This window comes from Nicotiana attenuata, unplaced genomic scaffold, assembly GCF_001879085.1.
Source record: "Nicotiana attenuata strain UT unplaced genomic scaffold, NIATTr2, whole genome shotgun sequence".
In the NCBI taxonomy this organism is placed as follows: domain Eukaryota; kingdom Viridiplantae; phylum Streptophyta; class Magnoliopsida; order Solanales; family Solanaceae; genus Nicotiana; species Nicotiana attenuata.
The window spans coordinates 194,963-206,508 of record NW_017670403.1 but is presented as its reverse complement, the minus strand read 5'-3'; the positions used below and the strand labels follow the sequence as shown (position 1 = coordinate 206,508).

General features: G+C 36.3%; 1 protein-coding gene across 1 annotated transcript; it reads right to left on the bottom strand.

The window, feature by feature from the left end:
• Positions 1–1,639: 1,639 nt before the first annotated feature.
• On the bottom strand, positions 1,640–7,895 carry LOC109238922 (molybdate-anion transporter). The gene is made up of 9 exons (XM_019405418.1): positions 7,535–7,895; positions 6,367–6,511; positions 5,465–5,633; positions 4,793–5,051; positions 3,973–4,061; positions 3,144–3,326; positions 2,978–3,063; positions 2,748–2,832; positions 1,640–2,402 (listed from the first exon to the last, which is right to left on the bottom strand). Exons 1-9 carry the CDS (start codon positions 7,737–7,739, stop codon positions 2,268–2,270), a joined length of 1,356 nt encoding a protein of 451 aa, XP_019260963.1. The 5' UTR covers positions 7,740–7,895; the 3' UTR covers positions 1,640–2,267.
• Positions 7,896–11,546: the final 3,651 nt, after the last annotated feature.

Here is an 11,546-nt window from a genome sequence, read left to right as displayed (position 1 = left end):
TAATTCGTTCTATCCTGGGAGGAAATAATCCATAACCTTGGGTACTAGGAGGGGATTAAATTCCTTAAGGAAACACTGTGAATTCAGTGGGCTCGAATTGGTTTTATGTCATTTCTGTTTATGTTCATTTCTGTTCATACTCATTTATATTTCCAGAATTATTTTACAAATACAGTCTACTAACAAGCTTAAGGAATTTAATTTGATTTCTGTAGTAACAATTTTATTTCAGTTACTGATCATGCGAGCTATCACTACATGGTTACATCTCTGTCATTTTGTTGAATTGTATCACATTCTTAGTAAGTGTATGCTATTGTGTTAGCTAAACTTGCTCTAGCATATGTGTCTCCATGTTCGCGCTGATCCAAACAGTTAACTGTATTTTTCCCTCCTGTTTTAAATTTGAGGTGATGGGTAACCATATTGAATTTGATACATCCAAAGCTATTATGAATACAGGAAAAATAATGCTTCGATGGTACACTGGTACTGTGGCACATGGTTTCACACATTAGTGCTTATGAGAGAGGTATGATTGAAACAATGGGAGAAGTTTTATTTTGTGTCTCATACAACTGACACTAGTTGTATGAAGTTCCTTTTTGTCTCATAAAATTGTGGACCCCAATCTTACACTGCTGGGTACACAGAATTCTGGGTCCACAAAACTGTGTGACAAAAAATTGCCTATTACATCACAAAATAAAATTTTCCAAACAATGGTATTATTGGGTTAGGTCTCTGAGCACTCGTCAGTGCATAATACTTAATAGACGATGAGATAATGACATTCATTGTTGGGTATGGATAAATGATGTTTATCAACTTTGTATGTACTTCCTGCTATCATGTCATGAATCAGGACACATTGGGCAAGCAATCATTAATTTCAGTAATTGGCGTTCCCGTTTTGTAGGACGATGATGATTGAGATATGACATCTCTGTTATTGTTGTTGTGGTAGAAATTACCTATTTGCAAATTAGTGACGTTCTTTTCGAAACAGATTAAATTGAGAAATTCAAAGGTGCAACTATGACGAAAATGAATCCCCAACTCAGGTCTCAACAAGCCTTTCTGGCAAGAACACAACACCATAGTTCAAATTATTATTACCGGAATGTAGGGATACCTACAAATCTATTTGGAAGAGTGACGAACGGACAAGTCGTTTTGGAAGCAGCCCCTTCAGGAAAAAGAGCCAAATTTATCCCTATATTATATTAAATAGTTTACATCTATCCTCCGTTATATTTTCCGTCCAGTTTAACCCCATCGTTAAGATAGTACACAAATTTGCCCCCAACCCTAACCGAAATCCATCAAAGCATTGGGACGCCTCAATTAAAAATGCCACGTAATTAACCTCACTACCCCAAGGCTCCAACGCAAGACGAAATCAAAATCAGTGGGGTCGAAGAATTGGTGAGGGCCGAGTGGCCTATGGTGACGAGGTGAGATTTGGAGCTAATCAAGAGGGAATTGGACAAAACCATTCCACTTCCCTCAATTTTTAACCTATTAGGCCAATAATTTGCCAATTTCAATAATAAATTCATCCTTTTCTTTGTTAACCAAAAAAAAAAAAAAAGCTCAGTCACCCTCATCCATTTAAATGTAACTGAAATCTGGCACATACATTCCAAGACGAGCATCCCACCAAAATTTATTCCATTGAAAAATGCCCTTAGGTGAAGTCATTCTTTACGTAATCATGCTTCAAATTATAATATCTGCAATCCAACCAAATAATTGAAGAACATACCACAAGGATGTGATCGAGTGATTCTGTACGTCTGTTTATCAAAGAATAAATGAGAAAGAAGGAAAGAGAAAACCCCTCTTACCCTTTCGCTTTCATCTTAAGATGCTTCCAAGATTTTCCACTGGTCATCAGAACTCCGAAGAGCCGTTAAATAATGCAAATTAAGCCACCGTGCACGCTATTGCTTCTCTGATATTGCGCGTCTTCCCAAAACTTATCAGAAGCAAAGTGTTCATTTAGCATTCTCAGGGCATCAAGTGCAAAATGTCTCGAGGGCAAAATTGAACTCCATGTGATCTGATCTCCAAAGGGACCTCATTACTTAAGCATGTGAGAATAATAGAATGCTGAAATCGGCTAAATCTTTATAGCAATGGACAAATCTCACTTTGCACCCGTCATCACATCCCAAGGCTGCAGTTTCTTTATACTTTCAATTAACCGGCTATATACAGGAACACCCCACACGAATAGAAGAGTTTCAATAAAATGGAAGGGCTCATAATTTGTGCCAGTTTTGGTGTGGTTGCTTTCCAAGCCGCTTTAACATATACATGCATCCAGCTGCAGAAAAAAGACCAAGGGCGGCCATAACTATAATTGTTGAATTTTCAATCCTCTGATAGAAACCTCTCTGCAAAATTTTGAAAAAAAGAAGTAGCAGATAATCTTAATACTCATCAAATCACCAGAAAAAGAAAGTATCTCATGATGAAGTATGAAATGTTGCACCATACGATCAATTAAAACGTTATCCAGAAGATAAAAATAGAATAAAAATAACTCTATTGCATTTATCTTGACTGAGAAGACGTGGATAATTATCACAACCCTAAGTTTCCAAGCAACAAGCATCTAGGTGTAATTTAAGCATACGTCCTTAAATGGGTTTTACTGGGCATGAAGTGCCGTTATAAAAAGTGGAGAGGATTATTCTGATGAAATACTAGATTAAATAATATGGTAAAAGAGAACATGCCTGAATCAGAAAGAACAGCATAAGCGCATTCGAAGGAGCAATGGACAAACTCATCATCCCTCCACGAAGTTCATTTGGCACATACCTGCATGTTGAAGGAAGATAAGCTGATAAGGAACTTGAGTAAAATATATCTCCAGCAAAATATGAGAGAGCAGGCGACGCTGGATTTTCACAATTACTAAAGCCATTGATGGATAAAAAATATTTATAACTGCAGCAAAGTTTACATGGTTCTCAATCTGGCGAGTGAAGGCAAAACCAATCCCACACAAGCATGAAATATGCAGAATAGCATCACAAGAATTTCAATGTCCTGCAATTATACCGCAAATTAAGGTTGACGACATCACGTGATATCTGAACAGCTTGAAGAAACGAGAATTGGTAAAATACCTGATAATCAAAAGCTACAATGGAAGTGACGAAGCCCATAACAATACAGGCATATGCTAAGCATTCTTCTGTTCGAAGTGATAAAGGGCCACTGGAGAACCAGGGAAATGCAGTGCTTCCAAGCATTTTAGCACCAAGTAAACAGGGGTATATCAAACCTAGCAAAACCTCTCTCCCATCTGCCTAAAAATCCGAACAAACTTTAAGGAGAATATATCAATCTTTTTGGACCAGGAACAAATATAGTGATATTGGATTTCAGAAGGGAAAAAAAGGAATATATCATCCTGATAAAGGAATGTTCACAAAGATTAAGAGGTACAAATATTGGCCACAAAAGATTACTTATGGATTACAATGATAAAAAGATGGCTTCACAAAATCACTTATAAACCCACTCGCCCACATTTTAATGTGTCTCACAAACAATCAACAACCCACTCTTTCTCGTTATAAGAATGAATTTCATCAACCTTTCCAAAGAAGGCTTAATGAATCTCATGAATCTTTACAAAGATGGCTTCTCACAGTAGTAATTAGAACACTCCGTCTATCCATTTTTCCTTGACACAACTCGATTTCAGATTTTGAGACAAAAAATAGAAAAATATATTTAATTTTAAACATTTTAAATCCAATCAAGGATGTGTTGTTTCAGACACATAAATTCAGCTACCAGCTCTTCAACTACTCTCTTCAAAATTAAGGCAAAAGAAAGTAAGTAGATTAGCAAATTTAATACTCCTGTTAGGAAACTTTTCAATGAGAAAATTGGAAAGTCAGAAATGCGGAAACAGTATCTTTTATAGGAAGCTAGTCAAAATCATACCACGATAGTTGGAGCCCAAATAATCCAAAAAACTGCAACTGAAAAGTGGACGGTAGCTTGGGTCCATGACAAAAGCCAGACCCTTTTATCTGCCAAGAATACAATTGGGAAAAGATTAAGGCATCGATCCAACCAGTCCCATTAATGCATTACCACAAACTGTATTTTGTACCAGATGCATGGTCTCCCTCTCAGTTTACCATATAAAGATGTTGCAAAATACTTCTAATTTCTGGAACTGGACCATTTTAATTTCTTACGCATTTCATTTCGAATAACATAAAAGCCGAAAAGTTAGGTACAACCTCATTTCTATTAAAAGACTACCAAACTGGTAGTATTTATTATAAGAAGGACAAGTATCCGTCTGCTTTATAGCTCTGTTATGTTTCATGCTCTTCTCAACACCAAGCAAATGAGCAATTTTGAGGCATGAAGCTGCCTGGAATACATGGAGAATTTTGTGCTCAAGTAAGGACTTGTGATTTTGAGCTAAGTCGACCAACCAAAACAAGATCACAGTAAGAAAAACCAGGTAGCTACACATAGTTTGGACTGGTACAGCAAATGCGGGAGAAATTGGAACAGAGAGTGGGAAATCAGGTTGGTGAGATTCACAGCAGTGATTCAATTTTTCTTTTAATGTCACAATCAGCTATGAAAACGTGTCCCATAGTTATATTGTGACAACAAAAAAGTTCAATGTCATTCTTCCTGCTCACCATAATTGCTTTGGGTACATAGATGCAATATGAGTGCACAAACTGGGCAAAATATCTTCAGTAAAAGGAACATAAGCACAAAACTGGAAGACCCATACCACCAAGTATGCAGGTATGAAACTTAGTCTGATAATCTTTAAGAACAATTGATTCTGGATCTTCCCTCCATCCTCGGCTGACATAAGCCAGAGCAATAAGAGCCATTATTACCACTGCACTGGACGGAGCAAGTGAACTTGTCTTTTCATGACCACCGATTAACCAGTTTCCAACCACTTGGCTTCCAATATAAGATGCAGATTCAACAAAAGTCATTAACCAAAACATGTCATTAACTGAATCCTGCCTCTGCTCAAGCTGCATAACAATTATAAGGAGAACTCAGCTTACCATAGTATCAAAGATTCAATGTAGTGGAGAAAATACGTAACCCGACTCTGAAGACTTCCCAAGAGAGAAATGTTCTTATATAATCACATATGCGGCTACAGCGGCCGCATGAATAGGTGTAAAATTGGCTAAAGTAGATGGCAAAGAAAGCAATTTTAAAAGACTATAGATCCACAGACCCCCCCCCCCCACCCCCCACCCCACAAACCCCTTTGCATTTACTCATTCATTCTTCTCCTCTTTTGTTCGATAAAGATTTAATACATTCATTCATTTCAAGAAATGGATAGGAATTTTGAGATAATAAGTCTTCAAAATTCTACTTACCACGTGCAATAGTAAATCATATAATAGTAACAAAAGTGATCCTTAAGACAAACCTTATCATGCTCAACAACCATCCATGTCTCAAAATTGAAGAAAAATATCGTAGAGGCAAGAGAGAGACAGATGCTAGCGAGCCAAACACTTGGATGTCCAGTTACCCTCTTCCATATGGCAACAAAAAGATGCAGCAAGCAAAATAACAAGCACACTTTCCTCTGGCCACTGCATGAAGAGCAACACAATGATAAGTTTGACAGATGGTACTCTTGATTTATAAAAAAAATGATTTGACGTATGGTGTTCCATCAGAATTTGAGAGCAAAAAGATGCAGCAAGCAAAATAACAAGCAAACTTTTCTCTGGTCACTGCATGAAGAGGCAACACATTGATACGTTTGACAGATGGTACTCTTGATTTATAAAAAAAAATGATTTGACGTATGGTGTTCCATCAGAATTTGAGAGCAATGATCGATTGAAAATAACAAGATAATTATCATGGCCCAATACCATTTACTTTTGAAAACATATGCTGGTCAAAAGCAAAGCTTCAAGTTCAAGCTTTGTTGGACAGTCAGAAGGAAAATGATGTCACAGTCCAAAAAGAATGCACCAAAGGAACGAAGATCACATCGATACTTCCTCTATCCCAAAATGGCACCTCTGTTTCCTTTACCTTTCCATAAAAAATGGCATATTTGTTTCGCTTCGGAGATCAAACAAAATCATCTTAGCCTAAGAGTTTGAATTTTTCCTTTATGGAACTCAAAATGCGTGAAAATGGCAACTTGCAGTATACTACCTTTTTTCTTATAGGTGATAAAGAAAAGTTCAACATTTGCATTATATTTTATTCTAAAATCAAACATAACTACTTTAATTCCAACCTTAATGGTTATGCAAGCAGAGAGGGAACCTAGTAAACATGGAAAAGTTAGACAAAAGTGCCCCTTACATCAAATCCGAGAGCATGCCCAAAAAAGTACCAACAAAGAGAGCAGCTGCATATCCAATACATAGAGAGATGACCATTTTCTCACTACTAACGCCAGGGTATGCCAACTCATACTCTCCAAATACTGCCAGCAAGCCTTCCATCACTGTAAACTTAAAATAAATAAATAAATAAATGATTTTGAATCCAAACTGATAACAAAAAAGATATACTAACTATATCAAGTCCATAATGAAAAAGAAAAATATGCCTTTGTTTGACACAATATGCGATCTGAGAGTACACCTAAATATGTTCTCAATGATAAGTAATTACCATATCTCCGTCAAGTTAAATTAGCATTTTGACAAATCTATGATGTCAGGATCAGCTTGAAAAGTCATTCTTAATTTCTTATATGTTAATTAGTATATTATGCCAATAAACAAATTATTAAGGAAGAACTCGCATCAGTATCTCAATATCAATCTTTTTTTTTTTTGACATCATCAATTCTAACATGGGTTTGATTCACACTCCATGTCTGATGTAAACATTCCTCGACCAACACCTTTTAACTCAATTTGTTAGAATAGCTTCCATTGAGTCTTGAATACACTTTGAATCTGATAAGCGCATTGCTTTGGAAGTATTTCTGCATGTATTTCCTATAGATACTCCAAGATAGGACGAGAAATTTGAACTTGATTCATTCAACTTTGTGCAGAGTGCAGACCATGTATTCATCTACTATAGCTATAGAATTCTCCACTTTCGTGAACTTCGTTTATCTGATCGATCCTAAAATGAACAAAAATATCTAACTCGGAAAAATGCCCAACGTACATATGATGATCTAGTCCATCTATCCCAATTTGTTTGAGACTTTTCCATTTATTAAGAGTCAACTTGACCATTTCCAGAGCTAAGTCATACTTTCCTTTTTAAGTTAAAATTTTCACATCCAGATACTACCAAAGTTGCTGAGTTTCATTTTTCTCGTTTGGCAAAATAAAAAAAAAATCTTTTTACAATATAGTTAACAAACAAGGAAACATTTACAGTACTACTATGCGTCAATTTTAGATGTACTGTAATTGAAATCTATGAATTAGTTAGAAGTTAGAACATAACATTTCCTAATACTACATTCAGTGGGCAGACAAAAGAAGTGGGAAAATAGCGTCACCTGAAGAAAGAGAAAAGATTAAGAGGAAACTTCTCTGAAAACGAAGGAAGGAAGAGGAAGGTGCGTGATCGAAAACGGCAGGAGTACTTCTGGTGGTGCTGCCGCTGTTAGGCAAACAGTAGATTGACAAGCAACATGATATGAAGATGAATAAATACAGTGCTGGATTTGGCTCCCAAATATTGTTCTCGATTATCACCCCCATTCTTGTTCTTGAGAAAATGTGCAACGAGAATTTACCGGATCTCAAATTACTACTCCACAGATCAATTCCCGGCAAATAGTGATCGCCTTTCAGTACCCTGCCAATACAACCTCGTTAACTGTTTCCGTCAGTCGGGTTAAAGAGCCCATTTCTTTTGCCAGAACCTTAATTGGGCCGTTTTTCAACATTAAGAAGCCCAATGATGATAGCAAGTAGAAGGTTTTCGAGCTAAGAATTGACACCGTATAACAACCCTTCAGTATAATTGGCATTTTATTGGCCATAAATTTAGGTTGGCATTAGTAACCCAAAAATATTGGCATAAAATAGCTAAATTCCAAAAGACACGATTATACAACCCCTCAAAAATAAGGGGGTTTTATCCCCCAATCACGCTTTCCAATCACTGGTCGTATAAAAAATTTTCCATTACACATTTACATCCGTACGACACTCCATACCCTAAAATTTCTATAACATATCATATTGAACTTTAACACAATCTAAAGGATTAAACAAGCAAATTATTTATTAAACAAATCATGATGTATAAAATAAAATGTATACATCTATTTGAATGATTAAGTATTGATATACATGGGGATAGAGTTACACAAAATAATAGTGTTGTTAGTTGAAAGATATACACACCAGGATATACATGTTAGATCAAATAAATGTAAACATGTATTTGTACAACTAGGTATTGATATACATGGGAACGCAGATATACACAAAACTAGAGTAGTAGGTTCACGGATATACATAGTAGGATATACATGTTATCTCTATTAAATGTATACATGTATTTATAAAACTAAGTATTGATATACAGGGGATAGATATACGGAATAGTGGTGTTGTTAGTTGAACGATATACAGAACAGGATATACATATTAGCTATAACAAATGTATACATGTATTTGACAATAAATTAATAATATCACGGATAAAAATGGAGAGAATTGGGAGATTTGAAGATTTTGAATTTTGAGGAAGTTAGAGAAGAAAACGTGAAAGAAGGAGAAAGGGGGGAAGAGAGTGGAAAGTGAAAAGCGTGAAAGAAGGAGAAAGGGGAGGAGAGAGGGAAAAGTTGGGGAAAGTGCAGTACGATAAAGTTGGTTATGCTATACCAATTAAACAAATAAAAAATTAAAGTAGGGCTATAGGGTGCCAATATGTAAAACTAGGGCTTTTTTATGCCAATTTTCTTATTACGTTGTTATACCATGCCATTTTTTCTTCACTTTTAGCCGGTAGGAGAAAATAAATAGCATCCAATAGCCATAAATATTAGTCACATAATTTATAACCCCAAACAAATTATACCGGCTAGCCCAAACTTATCGTATGCAAAGTAAGGCAAAATTAATGGCACTTTTTTATAGAGCCATTAATTGAGGTAACAAAAGTCTCTTAGGCAAAATAACTATGTTTAGTTGGTCTCCAAAAGGATTTAAACTTCTGAAGAAGAGTTCCATTTCCATTGCAAATTTGTTGTCAAACGTGAATGGGATATAAATCCTTATAAGAAACAATTTTGAGTAGTTAAATGGTATCCAAATTTCTTTAAAGACAAATTGTTGGTTGATTTCAAAGTTTTAAATAAAAATCTTAAGTATTAGGTAGTAGTTTAATTTGACAATCTTATACCAAACTCTAATATTCTCATACTTTGATCAGTAATGCAAAATTATTTTTTCAGGTAACTAATATGCATGCTACAATGTATAAGATGAATATTGATCCTAAAATATATTCCCAACTGTTAGCAAGCTTAGAGAACCAATGTGTCCTTCGTGACGCATTAACTGTTAATCATGTACTAGACGTTCCTTAATTATTAATATATATATTTCCTGTTTGCTAAAAAAAAAGACATAACGCATGCTAAAATATATCCTAAAATATATGCATGCTACATAGAAAATGCAAGTGAAGAGCTAGGAAAAACGTAGTGTCTTTTTGACAAATTAAGAAGCAGATGGTACGATAATTGTCTCTTGGAGAAAATGAGAAATTATATGGATTGGTTCAGTGCACGAGGGATCTTTCTAACGAGGATTGTAAGAAGTATTTAGAGATTATGTATTAGTGGTACTGAAATATTTAGGTGAAAGAGTTTTTAGTGGTAGCTGTACCTTTAGATATGAAATCTACCCTTTTATTAGTACTATATATATAATTTTCATATCGAGGACTTGAACTAAAGTCCAATATTATAATAATGTATATATAATTTTTATTAGTAGAATAAGATATACACTTTTATACATCATACAACAGTCTATACACGTTGGATAGATAAAAATGCTCGGGATACAAAAAATATACAAAATAGACTGTCACTATACAAAATTGTAACGACTCGACCGGCCGTTTTGAGCTCTAGCATGTCGTTTAGCGATTTGAGGCCATGAGCAGCTTCACTTCAGGTATAATGAGTGGTTGGAATTGAAATTCGGGAAGTTCGAAGTCCATTTGGAAAGAGAATTCTCATTTCCGAAGCTTTAAGTTGGAAGAATCGACTAAGGTTGGATTTTTGAGTAAACGACCTCGGAATTGGGATTTGAAGGCTCTAGCAAGTTCGTATGATAGTTTTGGACTTGGGCATATGTTCGGATCGGGTTTTGGATGACCCGGGAGCATTTTGGCGTCTTGTGGAAGTTGACATTTTGGAAGAAATTCATAAATTTGGATTGAAGTGCATTTTAATGTTATCGATGTCCGTTTGGGATTCCGAGTCTGGGAACAGATCCGTATGGTGATTCTGGAATAGGGAGCGCGTCCGGAAGTGGATTCGGAGGTCCGTAGGTAATTTTGGAGTCATTTGGCTAAAGTTAGAAAATTAAAGGTTTTTGAGAAGTTTGACCGGAAGCGGACTTTTTGATATCGGGGTCGGAACCCGATTCCGGAAGTTGGAGTAGGTCCGTAATGTTGAATGTGACTTGTGTGCAAAATTTGAGGTCAATCGGACGTAATTTGATAGGTTTCAGCATCGAATGTAGAAGTTTGAAGTTGTAAAGTTCATAAAGCTTGAATTGAGTTGCGATTTGTTATTTTGGTGTTGTTTGATGTGATTTGAAGGCTCGACTAAGTTCGTAATATGTTTTAGGACGTGTTGGTATAATTGGTAGAGGTCCCAAGGGCCTCGAGTGGAATCCGAACAGTGAACGGATCGAGTTTGGGACTTGGAAGAAAGGTTAGAGCAGCTGCCTTCTAGTGTAACCGCACCTGCGAGGCTTTGGCCGCAGAAGCAGTTTTGGCTGGGGAGTGATGGGACCACAGATGCAGCCATCTCGCCGCAACAGCAAAACCGCACCTGTGGAAGAGAAGGCGTAGAAGCGGAGCGGGCAACTGGGGGCATCTTCGTAGAAGCGGATCACCTGCCACACTTGCGGAAGCGCAGAATCGGTCAAGCGACTGCAGGTGCGAGGATCGCTGGGCAGAGGAGGAATTTATAAACGTACTTGGCCCATTTTTCTCTCATTTTTCATTTGGTTTGGGCGATTTTGGAGAGTTTCAAGGGGAGATTTTCTTCAAGTATCAAGGTAAGTTTTTCCTACCTCATTATTTGTTGAATACATGGTTCGTATAAGGATTTAAACATGGAAATTTGTAAAAAGTGTGGGGTTTTGGGTAGAAAACCTAGTATTTGGTATTTTTGGGATTTAACCACGAATTTGGTCATGGAATTGAGAATAAATTATATGTTTGAGTTCGTGGGGTTATGCGTAAAGTTTATCTTCGAAAATTTTCGGAATTCGGACACGTGGATCCGAGGGTGATTTCTATCGACTTTCCGA